The sequence below is a fragment of the Balaenoptera acutorostrata genome, chromosome 15, assembly GCF_949987535.1.
Source record: "Balaenoptera acutorostrata chromosome 15, mBalAcu1.1, whole genome shotgun sequence".
NCBI classification, from domain to species: domain Eukaryota; kingdom Metazoa; phylum Chordata; class Mammalia; order Artiodactyla; family Balaenopteridae; genus Balaenoptera; species Balaenoptera acutorostrata.
The window spans coordinates 54225981-54246617 of NC_080078.1; the positions used below are offsets into that span (position 1 = coordinate 54225981).

Below are 20637 nucleotides of genomic sequence, written 5' to 3' on the forward strand. Positions count from 1 at the left end.
TCAGTAGTTGTGGCTCACGGGCCCAGTTGCTCCGTGGCATGTGGGATCTTTCCAGACCAGGGCTCGAACCCTCATCTGCTGCATTGGCAGGCAGGTTCTCAACCACTGCGCCACCAGGGAAGCCCCCACAGTTTAATCTTGATGATGACATTGAATAATCAAGAAAAGCATAAATAAACTATGTTCAATATACAAAATTTCCTAAAGTAGAGAACTGTGCAATGCATCTTAAAACTTCCATTGAACAGAGTTTGAATGAAACAACCTTTTGTATCCCAAATACCTCTTTTGCCTACTTGGGCTGCAGAATACTAGATTATTCTTAATAAATAATTGCCCTGGCTGAAGACAGAGTGACGATCAGTGCCATCAACAGAGGACAGATGACAGTTTTTCAAATCAAGAGTTGTTTGTGTTTCTTATGAATAGTTTAAGGATTTGCTAGTATCTTTTCCTTATTCAATAAATATTTATTGAACACTGATTATGTGTATTTAAAAACTTGATGAGTCTTTAGATATATCTCTACTGCTGGGTAAAAAATTGGAGAGAAGAGATCTCAGATTATTCTAGATCAGTTAACAAGCTTTTTTGTTTATTATTCTGAATTAAGCCAGAATAAAATATATTATTTAATTGTATTGACAGTTATAAACTGAGAAGCCAATGGGAGATAGTCGAGTAACTTAGGTTTTGAGAAATATTAAATTAAAATAGAATCTTGGCCTCATTTTCATCAACCTTATCAGTTCTAGGCAAGTCATTCAGTCATTATATCTGCTTGCTGGTGGCATTTAGCTTGAAGCCATTTCATCCTGTGCTCAGTAATTTTATAGATAAAACTATCTATAGACATAACAAAATCATGAAACTATTGGTTTTTTACTGAATGTTTTTGAAGCTGTTAAGAGCCTAAAATAGATGATCACAAAGCCATCATGAGGCAGCATGGCTCTTGCAAGTCCACATATAAATGTGCTTTGACTCCAGACTAGCAGGTTGATATCTGTAATTCCTGTATGATTTAGCATGTAAATAATTTCTAGCTAAGATTGTATCTCCTCACTTAGTTTTTAGTGTTTGGCATCAAATAGAGTCCCAGGGGACAGTAAACAAGAAGGGATGTGCACTCTGTTCGAAGACTGATGAAATCTTATTTGTTCATAATGAATTAACTGGAAAATTTCTTCTATTATTACATTCAGGTTTTATGGTGATTAGGAAAGTTGTTAAGGATGGGTGAGGGTAGAGCAATAAGAGTCTGATTAGAGGGGGCTTCCCTGGTGGTGCAGTGGTTGAGAATCTGCCTGCTAATGCAGGGGACACGGGTTCGAGCCCTGGTCTGGGAGGATCCCACATGCCGTGGAGCAACTGGGCCTGTGAACCACAACTGCTGAGCCTGCGCGTCTGGAGCCTGTGCTCCGCAACAAGAGAGGCGGCGATAGTGAGAGGCCTGCACACCGCGATGAAGAGTGGCCCCCACTTGCCGCAGCTAGAGAAAGCCCTAGCACAGAAACGAAGACCCAACACAGCAATCAATCAAGCAATCAATCAATAAATCTTAAAAAAAAAAAAAAAAGTCTGATTAGAAAAAGGAAGCACGGAGACATTTTAAACGGTTGATGTTCCGTAAGTAGTAATTTAGCTCTACTTAAAAATTGGTAAAGGCCCAAGAAGTTTAATTTTTTATGGATGCCATATTATGAGTAAAAATTAAGGTTATAAATTATTAGGGCAGAGTGACCAAAAAAATCTCAGGATGGAAGAAGGGACTAGATAACCAATTCTACCAGAGTTCTATTTGATCACGAACTTCAAGGAAGTATAACTCTTACTAGATATGACCTTGATTATTACTCTCAGATTCTCAATGTTGTAAAATTTGACTTGTTCTTGAAGAATCATATAGATGCATAAACCGCTGGACGACCTTTGTGGGAGCTCATATAAGTAGAAACAATTTGCAGACTTGAGTTATAGGTAAAGAGGGAGATTCAAACATTCTTAGTCCTCATTATAAATATATTTCTTTTTACTTTTTTCTTCTGATTACAGCATCTTCACAACTATTTCACAGTGACCCTTGGAGTTCCTGCTTGGTGTTCTTATGTCTTTTTCATCATAGCCACCTTGATTTTTGGCCTTTTCATGGGTCTGGTAAGAGATACTGCCAATCTTTTTCTTGTCTTTAAAGCCAGTTGGTTTCATGCAAAACTGGAAAGCAGCCAAGAAAGAAAAAGCTCATAAACAAACATCATTTTGTGTGTAATCTAAGCAGTTAAATAACATTTGCTTGTTTGATACTGCTTTCAATGGAAATTTGAGAAACACTGGAAAATTCATTAAATTATTATTGCCTAATCCTCTCCCTTAAATATTCTGAAGTCATGTGCTACCCAAAATATAGGCAGTGATGAAGAAAGAAATAGAGACTTACTTGAATTCATAGTCACTTTCCAAGACAACTGAGTCAGCTGTGAATTCACAAATTGCCTACTTGATTAGAACACTGTGGTGATAAGGCCAAAGCTGTGAACAAGATGATTTTTCCTGTTCGTATACTCAAATTGAACCTCTAAACTCACCAGCTGCTTATACATACACTGCAGTTTTCCCAAGGTGAAGTGTGTAAGATAATGTGGATAAAAAACACAGTCATTATTATGTGAAAAAATAAGATGCAAACCACATCACTATGTCTTCTTTGGATATGAAAATTACTGTCCATTAGGTATGTGTGTATTTTCTCCCTAGAGTTTTAGGTAAGTGTTGGAATAATACATTTATTTACTTAACTATATAGGCAACTATAAATGTTTGGGCATGTTTTACTCTTGGTTGTATATATTTTTGAAATCTTTCTCTTTACCTACACTTGATCAGTTTGAGCTTTAAAGTCTAAGTTACTATACTATATACTAATATATATACTATATACTAATCACATAACCCTTAAACACTGTATGATAGGAATAATTGATGATCACTAAAAATTTGTATAAAAAGGACAGCCCTTTATGTAAGATTGTCTTAAAGTCTATCCTTACATTTTGTAATGTATTTCAGCTCTTTTGCAAGGTCTTTTAAAAAATAAGCTTAAAATGTTAGCAGTCGCCTTTATAGCAAGTCACAACTTGGTACTACAAAGTCATATTCCAAGGAGCCAAGGAAGCTCGATTTTATTTTGCTATGAACATGCTTACTTCATATTATGGTTTATATTTGTCATTTGATTGCTGATGTTAACTTCATGGGTGAGGATAGAACTTAGATATGTCATTCATTAGGTCCTAGGTATGTTCCATTCTGCCGCATTAATCTTACTGCTAATTAACATTTCCTTAATGCTCTGGCCTAAAATGATTTGACTTTGGATATAACTTTGACTTTGGATATAAATGTGCTTCTCCCATCTACCGTCTACTCTGGAGCTGCATGAGTGTGAGGCTTCTGTAAGGGGAACAGTATGAGATCCTGGGCGATTCTGAGATGGAGTTATGGAGAATGTAGTTTGAGTGTGGGCCTACTGGAAGATCATTGAAAACTCTTCTCACATAAAGAGTTTTAGAATTTTACTTTTGAGGTTGACCTTAAGTCCAAGAAATCAGGCCTGCCTAAGCCCTAAGTTATTTGGAAACTTAGAGTCAAATAATCAGTGTAGGAAGGTTATTAGAGGCTTGACCTGAAGAAAGAAGAGAGTTGATTCTAGACTATTCAAGTGACTAAGTGACAGAGATTACTGTTCCTTCATAAGAAGTTGGGAAGAGAACGTTATTTAAGGAAATAATAATTTCAAAGCAGTAATAGACTCATACGTTTTATGTTAATACATTTCCATAAAATAGCAAACACGTCTCTGCTCAAAACACCTTTTCTACAACTGTAACGTGTTAAAAGAAACACAACAGCTAGAATTTTTGCCTTCAATGAGGTCTCCAGGTGAGCAGTTCATTGCTCTGTGTCACCTTTGCCATTAACTGGGGGCTGAAAGCAAGGCCCAGTGTGCAGTTATGTGAAACTTGGTCTTGGTGACCTTGGAGGGTCTCCTTCCCTCTCTGAGTCTTTATGGAGTTTAACTTATGCAGTGGCCAGGAGGGGCAGGATGTTTTCCATAGCGAACTGATTTCCTGATCAAGTCATTGTTTCCCATAAGCCTCACTATTACATTTCCTATTTTTCCTTTATTTTAAAAGATGGGAAGTCAAAACAAGGCTGCTAGTTTTATTTTTGTTTGCTGTCTTGATTGAGCCTAGTAATGGTTGAAACATTTTACTAAATGTTATTTTTCTCATGTAAACAAAGGGCTCAGTTTTAGAGATCAAGTATATATTTTGCATTTTAAACCAATATGGGAAAGATCCTTAAGTGCGTAGTCTGTGTATCAAATCACTCAGGCCGCATCATTTTCTGACATCAGCAACTCTCCTTTGAAGGATGGAAGATAGCAAAGCTGTAGACAGGCAGAAAAGCAATGGAAAACACAGGTAGCAATCTTCTGCCTCTATTATCTGGTCTCCATTTCGGTTGGTATGTATAGACACTGTCTGGATTTTGCAGCTTGGGTGGACTATTTTTCTACATGCTGCTGACCAGTTCCTAGTGGAAGAAAGTTTCATCTTTCCTGTGAAAGATGGCAAATCCGTCTACTCTCCTCTTTTAGATGCCTGGCTGTCTGCTAAGCTGAAACCTGAAAATCTAACCATGGAAGGGAAGATGAAGATGAGGACACCAATCCTATATAGACCCTGTTTCTAAACAGTGCCATTCTTAGTGGCTCAGAAAGTGACTCATCCCAAGAGAGTGGTTCTTGAGACTGGAAAATAGATCCTGAACTGATAGAATGAGAGGGTTTTCCTCCTAATTTCTGGGAAGGAAGACAGTATAATGGAATTATGTACTCTTAGAGACATAAAACAGCCCTTAGTGATAGACTAGTCCCAAGCCTGTCCTTTCAAGAGAAAGTGCAAGTGAGAGAACAGTTAAGTGACTTGCCCAGGGTCACACAGCTGACAAGGTTGAGGCTGGTGTCCCATAAGTCTTTGCTAGGCCCCCTTACCTAGCACTCTAGATGGCCCAGGTATCTCGCAGGTGGGACTTACTCCCTCCCAGGCTTTGTTGTAAATGCCAATTATTTGTCACTGGCAGGTGTTTCTTCTTTCCCTTGCAATGTGTAAGGACCAAAAATTTCCCCTCCAGTTGGTATTAAGAAAGCCAAAAGGAAAAAAAAAAAAGTCACAAAGAACATTATGTCCAGTGAATAGCTACTATAAGCAAGTGACTGTCATATTAGAAAATATGAAATAGGTTTTCAACCTCGGTCTTTTCAGATGGAAATGTTTTCCTCTTTGCTGTTCAAATCAGTTTGATGGCTTGGAGCTTGTTCCTTCCCAAGGAAGAACACTGCCCAGCACATGGGTCTCCTCAGCCTGGCATTTAGGCCTTTCTCTGGATCCAAGAGCCCCTGTGGTCCAGTTTGGTGTCGCTTACAAGAGCCAGATAGCTGCTGCTGCCCATCCGCTCCTGACCATGCCCAGGACCCTAAACGCCCCCTTTCAAGTGGTCATTCTAGAGGCTTCCCCACCCCCATAACTGGTTGTAATCTCTGTATCGCTTAAGTATCTATCAAAGAGCTTTCTTCATTTTTTATGAGACTGCTGTTCCATATTGCTTTATAATTAAACTGCCATTTTTTTTCTCTTTTTGAACCCTTCCCCTCAGAAGTTAACATGGTATCTTGAACCTAATGAGCCAAATATTAAGTAAAGTAATAAATGAATATACAGATGGTAATAATCAAAGTGAGGTTCTCATTTGATGTTTATAAAATTGAATCAAAAGGATGATGACTTTGGGTTTTTAAAATTTTAGAGCCCCTTAAAAACACATTTATGAAGTACTATTCCTATTTTAAAGACTGGGCAGTTGTTCAAAGTGTAGGTGAACTCCAGGAGCTAGCTAGGTACAAGAGGAACTGTGGAGCCCTTCTCAGTGGGCAGCTTCCTCCTGTGCTGGCTTCTCTGTGTTGTGTACTGTGTAGGGGAGGACATTGGGAGGGCGTAGAGAGCGAGGGGCTTCCGCTGACTTGGCCCCGATTCACACGTCGTCCTGTCAGTTTCATCACCACGGCCCACACCATCCAGGCCTGGAACATGGACTAGAATGAACCTGCCTCTTAGGAGCTTGTGGTTTATCAAGGGAAACAGCATGTTTATAGTAAGTAGCAAGTGACTCAATGCTGCATTCAAGGTCAGAGGTGTGAAGCCAGTCAATCACTGTTTAAAATGGGATTTAGTTCACATCACTGAAGTGTTTTCTCACAGTTTGTCCCTGTAGTAATTTCTTATAGGACTCTTAAGAATTCTACACCCTGAAGTATTCTTCCACGAAGTCGGGGTTACCCACTGGTGAGGGACAACCCATGTACAGACTAGTTTTATTTGTCAGAATATGTTTTCTTCTTTAAAGATCACTTTAGACTTGGCTGATAGTGTCTGTTTGCTTACACTTGCTTGACTCATCTATTTTTAGTGGGCTGTGTGTATACAGTTGACTTTGTGACCCCTGTTCTAAAGTTAATAGTGTTTTCCTACATTATATCACATTTGAAAAATAGAAAATTCTTAATTATACCCTTGTCTTTTTTTGAGGACTTTTGATCACTTGCTATGTATTGATATTTGTCTATGAATGTCTGGTTATAGAAGCAGGACCTAACTTTGAGGTTGTTTGGTAACAAATGTCCTATCCACTCACTGTGAAATCACTTTTTTCCCTCCAGGTCTTGGTGGTCATATCAGAATGTTTCTATCTGCCACTTCCAAGGCATTTATCTGAAGGTTCTGGTAAGTATGACAGATTCATGAGATAGAGTATTTTTGGAATCCTGTGGTGTGCCCTTTCATGCTCATATAGATAGTGGATTTTTCCCCTGATTTGCTAGGTGACCAAACCATCACCATTACCAAATTCCTTTGAAATATGTTCTCTAGATAGATTTGAGCAAAAAAATTTTTTTTTCTCCTCTCTTAAATTAAGGAACATTTCATTTTGGCAGTTGCTTTTTCCCTTGAATTGTTTGCCCTTCATTAATCAGTTGACATCTTTTCCTTCATTGAAACTGGAATGAGCAGGGAGGGAGGGGAACTGACACTTACTGAGTGTCTACTGTGTGCCACCAGTAACTGTCCTGAGTCCTTTAAAAGCCATCTCCCCAAATCCTTTCACTATTTCACACTGTTCCTGGGACCAAATACCCCTGGATTTCCATGCTTTTATTCCTACTGTTTGCATGAAGACTCTTTTTTTTTTTTTTTTTTTTTTTCTGGCTGTGTGATGAGGCATGTGGGTTCTTAGTTCCCCGACCAGAGATTGAACCCGTGTCCCCTGGAGTGGAAGCGCAGAGTCTTAACCACTGGACTGCCAGGGAAGTCCCCATGAAGACTCTTACGAGATTTCATAATTGTTGAATTTTATGTGGGAGTTCAACTAAACAAGCTTATATTTCTTTTTAGTTCTTGACGTTTTTAAGGCTTTGAGACTTCCATATATAATTATAAAATATGTTCCTTTGAATTCTTAAAAGTAACAGAATCCCATTTTAAAACTACTTAGGGGAAAAAAGAAAATTTTATTAGCTCACAAAACTGAAAAATCCAGGGATGTTCTGGCTTCATGCACAGCCCAAGGGATGATAGGTTTCTATTTCCATGAAGCTGATTCAGTAGCTTTCAACAGCCCCAACTCACATTTTATCAGCTTAGCAGTCCCTGTAGAAAGAGAGAAAGCTTTTGCTCCTGACTCTGGCCAAAAACTCCTGGAAAGTACTCTGATTGGCTTGGCTTAAGTCACAGTTCTGAACCAATCACCATGACCAGTGAGTGGGTCACTGCACATTCTACAAGGTATAAAATACAGAGCACAAAGGAACCTTTGCCCTCCATGCCCCTGGGCTCTGCCAAAGTCAACATGGTTAGTGAAGTCTCCGGAGAGAGGTGGAGAGGCCATGGGTGGGGCTAGGATGCCATCCAGAGATCTGTCCTGTGTGATAACATAGTTCCAAGATGGAGAAGACTGTCATATGCCCCATTGTTTCATTTCACAGCTACATGTACTCAATTGCTGAATGACCTTTCTTTAATTGAAGTATAGTTGATGTGCAATGTTATATTAGTTTCAGGTGTACAACAGAGAGATTTGATATTTTTATAGATTATACTCCGTTTTATTATAAAATATTGCTTATATCCCTATGCTATACATTACATCCTTGTGTCTTCTTGATTTTGTACCTAGTAGCTTGTACCTCTTATCCCCTTCCCCTATCTTGCCCCTCCCTGTTGGTAACCACTAGTTTGTTCTCTGTATGAGTCTGTTTCTGTTTTGTTATATTCATTTGTTTTATTTTTTTAGATTCCACATACTAGTGAAAACATACAGTATTTGTGAATGCCCATTGTTTATTCAGAGGATGTTCCCCTCTCTTCCCTCCACAGAGCAGAATCTTAGGTCAGAGGAGGCTCATACAACTGAACAGTTGCAGGATGCAGAGGAAGAAAAGGATGATTCAAATGAAGAAGAAAACAAGGACAGCCTTGTAGATGACGAAGAAGAGAAAGAAGACCTTGGTTATGAGGAAGAAGCAGAGGAGGACGAGGAGGACAGCCCGGCTGCTGGCATGGACGAGAAGAGGAGTGATGCCCGGGACCAGGGGCCCCTGAGGGAGGTCCAGGAGGATGAAGGACCTGGTGGGACTGAAGACAATGCCCCAGAGCAGCCCGGTCCAGCTGGCGCGGAGGCAGTGGAAGACACAGTGAGACAGCGCAGAAGTCAGCATGCCGACAAGGGACCGTCGGCCTGATGACAGTGTTTCCAAGGATACAGACCAAAAGAATATGTCAGCTTCCTTCTGGTCTGCAGTTTAAACCAAATCCTTATTTTTTTCTTGAATGAGCAAGCTTCTCTTAAAAAATGATCTCTAGCCATGTAGTCTTATGGCATTAAGCCTCATATATGTTAAGGAGAATCTTTCAGGCATGACAGTCAGGATACAGAAAAACAAACATGCTGTTAGGGTCTCTTTGGGACCTGTGATGAGAACAAATTCATTTCCTTGGGGCTCCAGAGTTTTGACCAGAGGAAGCAATCCCCAGCCATCATGAGCACTGTTCATGGGCAGTAGACAAGGCTGCAGGCCCCTAACATGAAAGCAGGGCGAATGAACGTCCTCAGGGTGTAGCTGATATCTTGCTTCCTCTTCTTGTATTGAATATTTATTATTGTCAAACTGTAAGAAACATCAGGTACCATAGTACAAGGGTACTCTTTAGAGATAGAAATTGAGAGGGCCTTGGATATTATTGTAGAAAAGAGCTTGGAAATCTTCCTAACTCTCTAAATCTCCCTTCTTATGTTTTATTTCTTACCTTTAACATTTCCAACTTTCCCACCATGGGCCTGCAGGCTCCTCACACTCTTCACAATACGTCCTTAGTGAGAGGACTCAGACAGCAGTCTGCTTGACATCAGCTGCGTTTATTCCACCTTAAGGGTTTAGATAATCAAGAAGCACAGCCCATGAAGCCATGACTGCCAAGCATCTCAAATGAAATGTTGTAACCTTTGGAGATTCAAAAGGAAGTAGGGGTTTTACAAGAGAGATTTTTCTTGTTGTTTTTAGCCAAAATGTAGTCATTTTTTTTTTCCAAAAAGTTCCTTTAGCAATATTCTTTTTGAAGCCAGAAGTCTCCTAAGTCTTGCCAGTACAAGGTAGTCTTATGAAGAAAACTTGAATACTGTGTTGTTTTGTTTCCATCTCAAGGGGTTCCCTGGCTCTTGAACCACTTTAATAATAACTGAAAAACCATTTCTGGTTTTCCTTCAGTGATGTGCTTTTGGTGAAAGAATTAATGAAAGTGTATATCTGGAAATGAAAGATTTGGTTTCGTTTCCTTCTTCCTTAATCTTGTAAAGAATTTTATCCCTGTAAATCTCTCAATACTCAACCTGCTAAAAGTACCCAGGGGGCCCAATGTCTTTTAAAAAATCCATCCATCTACCTGATTTGCGTCTTAGAATAAATTCATAATATTAGATTCCAAGCTTATGAAAGATGTCTAAAGTTGATCCTACACCCCTTTGGGTCCAGACAGAATAATAAGTAGTGCAGGTTTATGAAATTCAAAAAGCTTCTGTCATCTTTAAAAAGAAAAACGCAGTATATGCCTATCTGGCTGTTTCAATAACCCTTACGTTGTACTGACTTTGAACTCGGGCTCACTGGAGGAGGGGGAGGTTCTGTAACTCTACCCTGGTGTGGCTGAAGGAATCTGTTGCAAGCCTCATACAAAGGGAGTTTTTATTCTGACGGAATCCAGTTTTCAGAGTTGGTTGTTTTTCATCTTCCCAACTCAGTGACCTGACAGTCTCATCCCCCAGTGCAGTGACATTCATTAAGAGTTGCCAATAATTTTTTTCTTCAGACAGCAGCACGACCTCAAGTTTGAGGCTATCACAGAACTGACAGACTGGGAAAACCTTGACTTGTGCTCATTTCTTGCCCCTCCCACCATCTAGGGCTCTGATACCTCCTCACACAAAGCACCATGGTACTGAGGGGGGCAGCTCCATGCCTTTCTGGATCAGAGCTGAGCTGGATCTGCCCTCCTGTCACTGGATTTTCTTTCTTTTCTAATCAGCTGAAACAAAGTTTTCAAAGATCATTGAGTTCAAGTTCAAGGGTATGGAAAAAGAAGGGTTTCATAGTTTGGCTTTTCTGTACAATACCTCCTCCCCCGCAATATTGAATTTTTTTTTTTTTTTTAAGTGAAGTATTTCACTAAAGGGGAAGGAATGAAGAAGTAAAGTCTACTTTGGCTTTTTATAAATGTAAGGCCAATTCCCAGTTGGACTCCAAATAGTATCTGATTATATGATGAGACAAATGTATTTTCTTTCTCAGCAATACTTAAAAAAAAAAATTGGAGGAAGAGGAATAAAACAGTTTGGAGAACCGGATCCATTAAAAGTTGAAGTATCGGGCTTCCCTGGTGGCGCAGTGGTTGAGAATCTGCCTACCAATGCAGGGGACACGGGTTCGAGCCCTGGTCTGGGAAGATCCCACATGCCGTGGAGCGACTAGGCCCGTGAGCCACAATTGCTGAGCCTGCGCATCTGGAGCCTGTGCTCCGCAACAAGAGAGGCCGCGATAGTGAGAGGCCCGCGCACCGCGATGAAGAGTGGCCCCCGCTTGCCACAACTAGAGAAAGCCCTCGCACAGAAACGAAGACCCAACACAGCCATAAATAAATAAATAAAATTAAAAAAAAAAAAAAAAAAGTTGAAGTATCTGGCTACGGGGACTGTTTTTCCTGTTTTGTTTTTGTTTTTTTTTTAATATTCTGATGAAAGATGTATATATCTAATTTAATTTCTTTCCACTTCTAGCCTTTAGGTTCATTTTCAATACTTACTGAATATAAAATTAAAGGAAAAAAGTCAACCCAAAATAATTTAAAATTAGATTAACATTTCAATAGGATTGATCGATTTTTTCCTGTAGATAATATATTTAATCCAGAAGTCAAGTGCATGGAAACATGATTTTGATTGAAAAAATAAAAAATAATCATGCCTCCCTATATTACAGTATCATTTAGTTACAGAATAGTATTTTATATATATATCAAAATTAGGTAAATTAAATAAAACTGTTCATTTGGGAATGGGGGTGCAGTGCTTTATGTATGAGTAGTGGGAATGGGGTGCCTGTTCACTGATTAGAGGGAAAATCTGAAACTTCTAGCTACATTTTCCTTAAGTTTCTTTCTTTTATTATTCATCTCTTGCCAAACCACCCCAACTTGGTTAGAGATCTCATGCTGAAGCAACATATGGGCAATCCCACTTCCTTTCCCTTTGAAATGTAAGCATGAATGGGGCAAGAGCCTGCTCATTCAGCTCACAGGGCCTGGCACCACGTGGGCACGCACCCCCAGCCTGATCTCAGGAGCACAATCCCTGTTAGCCACGGGCCTCTCTGACTACAAAAAGAAATCCAAAATTACTAATGTGACAAAAAGCAGACAAGCTTTGTTTGGTCAGGTTGATATTGACGGTGGAGAAAGGCAAATTTTGACTCTTATGGCCCAACTCCTTGTTGATAGCTATGGTGTTTTTCCAGGATTTGGTTATGTGTAATTTGAGTAGATGATAAAAGTGTCTTTTAAGGCAAGTACTTGGCATGTGACCTTTTATTACCAAGTCCTTTAAGAGTGGAGCCTGTTTGACAGAATGGGAAACATTAAAGAGTCCAAAACAGGGTAGAAATGATAGAATGTACCTGAGCTTTTAGCATAAAACCTTAAATTGGCATGAAGTGAGAGAAAGAAGGGGAAGATTGGTGCTTTTGCTAATGTGTCTCAGTAGTTTCGATATGTCCTTCATCTCAGTGTTAAAGTGTTACTTCTGCCAGTATTCTGAATGTGTGGTTGGCCCATTCTTTCAATATAATATTTTGGGAAGTATTCATGTAAATCTTTTGCACTAATAGAAAAGTTCCTTCTTGTTTAGTAGCTGTTTACCTCAGTCCTACGTTCTGATCCCTCATAGCTTGTTTTGAAAACCAAACATGGAGTCATCAAATCTGATGAACCCAGATGGGGCAGTTTTTTTAGCATGTTTCCTGAACCAGGAGGTTTGGTTGAAAGGCCTTTGATAGTTTCAGACCAGGACTTGTGGCCTTCAGATGGCTTATTTTCAGTGAAGTTTCGTGTGAACTGTGACATATGTGACTCATACAACTTTAACAGGTTTCTGATGTATTTTAATCATATTTGTTACTAAATAGCTTCTTTGTGCAAATGCAGCTTTTATACTAAAAATACTGTTTATTTGTATTGTAATACATTATAAATTCGTTATTTATATTCTTGTAATGGTCTTAATCTTTTAGCCTAGTGATACTTCATTATTTTTTTTCTTCATCTCTGTATTTTTTGCTTCTGCAGCAACTGGAGTGGGAAATCAGGATATGAGTCTCAAGCAGGGCATTGCCTGAATTACAAATCACCTTATCACAGAATTGTATATCATCCTTGATGCTATTTGTTTTCATTTTATTGTAAATTTCCACTTGCATCGAAACCTAATGATAGTGATAACTAAGTAAAAACAAAACAGTGTATTGCTTTTCATATAAGAATTTCACAAAAGTCATTTGCCTAGGCAGTGAAAAATATTACTTCCTTAAAAAATAATTTTCGTGTGTCCATCCTCCATCCTGTCTGTGCATTTTCCCTCTTTCTTTCTCCCTCTTTTCCTTGACTTCATGAAACCTGAACCCTTGCCTTTAGCTGCTCTGGAAGGTTCACAAAACCAAGAATGAGTGCAGAGAAACCAGGCTTCCTCCTTGTCACAGTCGTTGTGTTGCCTATAGAAACTCACTGCCCTCAGGTCTCCTCTGTCCTGAGGTCTGGAGGTGACCAGGGCTGGAGTGGATGACAAGGGATGTTGCTAACCCTTCAAGACACTGTGAGTCGACCTGGTCTCCTAGGGCGTTCAGAAGACTCTGACCTACACCTGACCCTTCCTATCAGTATAGCAGTGGAAAAGCACAAAGGACATGAGGCAATTCTTTTATTAAACACCCTCAGGGACTGAAATAATGGATATTGGATTTTTCACTTTTGAAAGATGGTGGGGGGGGGGGGGTGTAGTAAGAAAAAAATAGTTAAACTTCCATACCACCAAATCCTTCCCCTCTGAGAAACTGGCTCAGAATGCTAATGGAAAAATATCCATTATGTGGTATCTCAGCCTACTTGAACTTGGTCATACATCTTGGGAGCAAAACCTGCATCTTTTGAAGCCAACAACACTGAGGTGCAAAATGCAATCCCCTGCTTTGCTTCAATCTCGGAGGCTCTTTGGAACCTGTTCCACAATAATAGGACATGTCTTTCTTAGGACATGTGATCCTCTTGAGACTGAGAACTGGATTAGGCTAGTCTAGGCGGTGTTAACAGACTCCCAAATCTCAGGGACGTTGAGAACGAGAAATTTATTATTGTTTCACTGAGTTCAGGCATCCCAGAGAGCAGAGGCCCTGCTTCATGCAAGTTTTTCTGGGACCCAGGTCAAAAGAGGCTCTGTTGTCTAACTTGTGGCTTCTGAGGTGACTGTGTTCATTTCACCCCGGTCACTGGGAAGTGGAGAGAGCACGAGGAGTGTTCCTGGGAGGTGTTACAGCTGGGCCGCGTCACTTATGTTCACTGGGAGAGAGGTCGTGCCTAACCTAAAGGGGGACTGGGCTGTGTAATCTTGCCGTGTCCTTAAGAAAAAGGGGGATTGAGAGCTAGCATCTCTGCCACAGTGACTTTATCTTACCTGCCTTTGTAACCTGAGTGCCTCACGAAGATTAGTCATATGAATGCACATGTCACAGGAGAGGGAAGAATACATACGGGCCCAGTGCTGATTGTCTTCCTTCTGCACTTTCCTATAATTGGTCTTCAAGATACCAGAGTTTTCAAACTGTGAGTCGTGTGTTCTCAAGGAGTTCATGTTTTGTTTGGAAAGATGGACATTAATAAGTGCAATAAGAATGACAGGGGATATATGTATACATATAGCTGATTCACTTTGCTGTACAGTCGAAAATAACATTGTAAAGCAACTATACTCCAATAAAAATGTAAAAAAAGGAAAGAGTAATCTGAAAAAAAAAAAAAAAAGAATGACAAATAGAAGAGTTAAGAGATGCTATGTGAGGTTATAAGAGAGGAAGCTGATCTAGGCTGAGGTATGTGTGATGGTACATGTGACCAGGAGGGCAGGATTAGGGGTTTCTGAGGCAGAGATGGATTTGGAACCCCTCTGATGCATGCAAGTAACCTTTAAGATGCACATACGGAAAAATAGGACTAATATTTATTTCAGTGGGAGGTTCTTTGCTGAGCATTCAGAGTGGGTTCTAGACCTCATTTTCCTTTTGTTTTAGGGAATGAGAGAGGAACAGTTATTAATCTTTGAGCTTTTTCTACCATTTCAATGTCTTTAATATCTAATCAGTAATTTATAAACTCCATAAATCTCCCTAAATGGTTTCTAGTTAATAGACATCTGATTAATCATGTTAACCTTAAAAATTATACTTTGGAAAGGTTTATACCATCAGAATTCTTTGTGTTCTGTTGTCCCTGGTGGGGCATATAATTCCTAAAATTGTAATTAGTTACTCTGTAGAGTCCATAGGCTAGACCCAGACTCAAAGGGACAACCTGCCAGGTTTACAAAATTACAGAGCTGTCACTCTATAGGATTGTCCCTCAATCGTTAGTTCTCTGTGCAATAAATTCTGAGCATGAGTCTCGATCTAATAAGTAGCATTAGAAACCAGCTTGTTATGGGTTAACCATTGACTTTTAACTATTCCAACTAATAACAATATTGTACAGAGTATTCGAAGACTTTTCATACCCTTGACTCCTCCATAGATGGGAGCCAGCTGTGGGCAAAGCCATATGGTTATACTGTGGCATCAAGTCCTTTGACCCTCCTTCAGAGCCTTTATTCTACTGACTCTGGAAAAGTGTTACCTCCTAACAGAGCAAACTGCCCTATTAATTGGCATAAAATAGGGCTATTTTTTTCTTCTATGCCTTTAAACACGTATAAATAGTATTGGCATTTGTTTTAAAAGTGCATGCCTGCTCTCGTGCTATAGCAGAAAGACAACCCCCTCACCCCCTCCATCCTGTGAGTACAACACAATCCTAGTGACAGGTTAAAGTAGTGGCCTCAAGAAACAGTTAAGCCCATGATTATTCCTGAGTTCTCCCATGAGGGAAACTGCCTCATTCAAAATATGCAAACAAAGTAGTGATTTAGGGGCAAGCCCAAGTTAAGAGAGATTTTAGTGTACATTGTTTCTAAAAGGGTTAAATTTAAATTGTTGTCCTTTAGCAGGCTAATGATGTGAATCTCCAAGGAAGAGTTGAGTTTAGCATTTCTGAAACTTATTTGACAACTGATATTGAGGGAACAGAAAATTTGAAAACTCTCCCACCACAGAAACTAGAAATGTTGGCTAAAATACAACTGACATCTTTTAAAGGCAAAGCTAACTACAAAAGAAAGAAAAATTCACAGGGGCCAAAAATCATGAAGTAAATAAACATGACCTGGTACTGGGACTGCCCCAGTGGGAGTGATGGTGGTGGGGGTGATGGTGGTGGTGGAAGCTGCTGTCCTAGGTAACCAGAGGGTGTGTGTTTTTTTGACCACATAGTTACAGGGTACAATGTCTTGACTATAGCAAGGTGGGAAGTTGGAATCAAAACTGCATAAAATTTCCAGCCACATCCTCAGTGAAATGAAAAATCTGTTCACTAGCACGTGGGGAAAGCTTATCTGTCTTGGCCTGGTCTGTGTGTTGAAAACAGTAGTCTTCCCTGGGAAATCATAACCACAGGCCTGACCTTTACAAACTGAAGTTTGAATTTACACAAGCTTCATAGTCTCAAAAGGCCCCAAATCAAGAAATTCTCATAAAAAGTGGGTCAGGAGGGTATACTAGCAAAAGTGAGCACAAAACTAAGTACTATTGAAAACACCATCAACCTGGCATAAAGATTCCCATAGATAAAGCCCACTTAAGATGAACTCACAATTCAAAATTACAAAATACACAAGAAAACTATTCATCAGACAGCAGGATTCGATTTGCCCTAATCCTTGAGATAATAATATCAGATAAAAACTTCAAACTTTTAAAAACTATTAAAAAGATAGAAGGAATATAAAACACAAAAGGAGGGCATTTTTTTCCCCTTAGAATAATGTTTTAGATTCATCCATGCTGCATGTATCAGCAGTTCAATCCTTTTTATTGGTGTGTAGACTTCATTGTATGAATATACAACACATTGTTTATTTATTTTTCTGTTAATAGACATGCAGAGTATTTCTAGCTCTTGGCTGGTCCATGTTATCTTCTGAGTATGACACATTCCTGAACTACTTTACTAATAATCTGTGGTAGAAATATTGGAATGAATGTTAGAAATATATTCCTAAGGATTTTCCAAGATTTGTTCTTATGTCACCAAAAAGCAATGTATTTCACCCTCGCAGGGAGCAGATGCTTGAGAAAACAGATACTGGAGCAAGTCTTCCTGGGGGTGAACCATTTGCCAGTGGTGTGAACTTGAGCAAGTTATCTAACTTCTCTGTGCCTCATCTTTCCAGTGGGCATAGTAAGGGACTTCCACATCCATTAATGACATTCTAGACAATTCTAACCAACCCTCCTAATGAGGACAACTAGAAAAGCTGCTTTTTATATATACATGTATATATATGTATATATATTGATATTTATGTATATAAATGTTAAAATGGTAATATATTACAAATTTTACATACACACACACATCTTGCTTAAGGGCATCAGAGTTTATAAGATAATGAAGGATTACCAAGTCAGGGGAGATGGAAAGGTCAGGAATGTGATCCTGGTGTTAGGGTCAGCTTTTCTACTGAGGGCACTTGCTATTTCTAGAAGTGGAGGTGGTGAGTGTAATGAAAGGCTGAGTGATGTTTTTGAGAACTTTGTCTCATTGAGGAGACAAGGATTGGCTAAGGATGGGATGGCTTGTGAAACCCCCTGGTTTGGATTAGATCTCTGAAAGGGCTCATGCTAGGGATGAGGATGAACCAGAAGTAGGCACAACCTTGGTCTATCCAGTTCCTGAAAGCAGGATGAGGTGATCCTGGAAGTAAATGCAGATCCTGGGAGGAAGAAGTTGGTAATAACTGGGTTCTTAAGTTGGGTGGTGGATTCTCTTACATTTTTCACTTTGCTATGAGGTAGGATTTCATGGTTTAAATAAATCCTGGGACTAACATAGCCCTGTCTTTGTGGATTATTGAATTCAAAGGACCATAATCTAGCAATCAAAAGTAAATATTGATTTTCTTATATTCCTTTCCTTTTCTGCCTCCTTTAGTCCCCAAAGCGATCAACCCCCTTCCCCGAGCCAGCACTATTCACTCCTTTTATTCTGTAATCTATTCCTGAAAAATTCTCTCTGGTGTCCCCAGTGTGAACATTCACCGGTCTCTCTCCACCTCCATTTTCCTCTCACCTACTACCTCTCCATTTTTACCCTTTCTGGAGACAGACCCTTTCTCCACAGATCCTTTCTGATATAGATACCCTATCTCACCTCCTAAGTTTCTTTCACTGTACAATTAAGCCACAGAGCTCCAGGAAAGTAGTAAATACAAAAATGACATTGCCAGAATTCTCTTTGATTGGGAGGGGAGATGGGGGAGAGGCCATGAATGCCCATATGTCAAAAGTAACTGCGCCTATTACACTTTCCATCTGCTACCCCCCAAATTCTCTAGTTTATTCCAGGCAGATCGAAATCCCTGTCAGGGGTCTCTGTCAGGAGAAACTATCAGGCTCAGCAGCTTCTGCCAAAATTCACTATTGTCCTTTCCAGAAACTTTGGAAGCAGAGAATGGGAAAATGCACTAATGGAGTTTCTAGAAATATATCAGATTTAGTAAATAATTCCTCTGCCTCCCCAGAGAATCTCAAGCCCTCTGCTCCAGTCCCTGTTCCTCAAATAAGGAAAGATGATTCATCTGAAAAGGCCCCTCGAGGTGGAGGCCACCACTAGACTCCCCTCTTCTCCAAGGCAGATGGGGACAGTGGCCACGCCCAGCCTTCTAGGTCCAACCACACAGGCCGAGGATGAGCCCTGCATGGACTCACCCCTGAAGGTTTTTTTCAAATCTCCACTCATCATAGGAAAACCACCTGCACTGGAAGCAAATTAGTGCCCAACCTGCAAGAAGAGCTGTCTTTTGGGGTCCCTGATTGGGATTTGGGTCCTATTAATGACCCCCTGAGAAGACTTCAATAAGAGGGAATATCCCTGCTGTAATTTCCAGTTCCCTAGATGTGCTCAAGGCCTCTGACATGAACCCCATTAGGTGATGATCTTGAAGGCCATTAATATCCATTCTTTATCCTCCTCAGCCTAGGTTTACTTCACCAGTAGTGAGAATTCATGAGGCTCTTACTTCAGGATTAACATCCAGCAAATCGTGTCTCCCTCACCTAATTGCACCAACAAGTAGGTTTGCCAAGCCTCATTCCATCACCCCTGGCAGATGGTCCACCTTGGGAATTCTTTCCGCCACTTACTTCTCATGGGCACGTCCTCTCAAAGCCATCCATAACATTAATGGCAGCTTTTCTAGCTTTGACTTCATAAGTCACCCCTGGTGGAGGATGTTAGATGCTAGCATCTCGTTATTTCTGTGTCTGTGCATCTTTGTATCATTTTGGTGGAATGGTCAAATCACAACTCATTTTTTTATTTGGCCCTACCTTGGCATGGTATTTCCCACAGATTTCTCAAGTTTCTGGGAGCTATTATTTTGTTTTGGTGGTTCCAAAGTCTGCTTGAAGTCGACTTCCATGACAGCAGCCAGATCCCCCTGGAATAAATATGTTCACCACCAGTGGAGCAAGGCAGCATATTTTGTGTGTTCCAAACAGGATTGACATAGGCCTTCTTTCTCTGTTGAGAAGGGAATACAGTTCCTTAAGAAGTTAAGTGGCCATTGAAGCTGTCTTAAAACAAATGTCCAGTTTGCAGTTTCACAAGAGAAGTTTTCCTTTTAAAGACCATCTCAATTTCATTCATTATATTTGCTTCATAAATCTGATTTCCAAATTGGAAGTACTTTTCCTTCTTCCTCTCCCAATTACAGTTTCCATTTCAGCAAAGCCTCAACCACATTGCTCTGGCTTTCTAGAATTATTTCAAGAACCCACTCCTCAGTTCCCACTTTATTTCATTGTTCCAAGAGTCTGGCCTTCATACCAAAATGCACTGTTGACTCAGGTGATAATTTAATTCAAAGCACAGTTGGATGTCAAATCACAAATCCAAAGACTTGGAGATTCACTCCCAAAGTGTAACCCATCTAAATTTAGTGAGTCTACATGGTTCAGTATTTCCAGCCAACACAGCTCAACCCAGGAACATGAATAATTAATTTTATCTCTGGAAAAGTACTAAGGAGCGTCCAATTCATTATCCAGACTAACAGTTATCAAAAGCTCCAACTCATTTCTTTTATTCTTCTACCATCTCATATGAGGGTGCATGGGCTACCCTTCAACCTCAACCTCTTTCTAATATTCCATTCTTTTCCCCACAAAAGTTCCCCTGGACTCTTTTTGCATAAGCTCTTGATTTTCCCTCCTCCTTCCATGTCTCATTTTTTCCTGATTTCATAAATAAACATCACTCTTTTCTTCTAAAAATCTTTTATCTTTTATTTTCTTTTGTTCCCCCCCTTTCCACTGACTGCTCTGAATTTGTGTAATAAAGTCTAGGGGGTAGCAGAAGGACAAAGGAAGAAATGAGAGACAGCTATGCTATTGCCTTCTGGGGGAAATCATCAAATACTCATAGGTTAATATACTATCCCTGTCACATTACAAGGAAATAACAATAAATTACAGCTGATACAATTTGTTGCCTCTCTGGACCATATTTTTGCCCATCACCTTCCTCCCTGCTCCCATCTTTTTTCTCTCTCTTTGACACCTTG

At 39.8% G+C, this 20637-nt stretch overlaps 1 protein-coding gene across 1 annotated transcript in view; it reads left to right on the forward strand.

Annotated features, from left to right (window-relative positions):
• The window catches only part of TMX4 (thioredoxin related transmembrane protein 4), a 60129-nt gene extending 47046 nt beyond the window's left edge, over positions 1-13083 (forward strand). Inside the window, exons 6-8 of the mRNA XM_028165410.2 lie at positions 2056-2157; positions 6779-6842; positions 8493-13083. Coding sequence (XP_028021211.2) covers positions 2056-2157; positions 6779-6842; positions 8493-8857 — 531 coding nt within the window. The 3' untranslated portion in view covers positions 8858-13083. The remainder of the gene's footprint in view (positions 1-2055; positions 2158-6778; positions 6843-8492) is intronic.
• The last annotated feature ends 7554 nt before the right edge of the window (positions 13084-20637 follow it).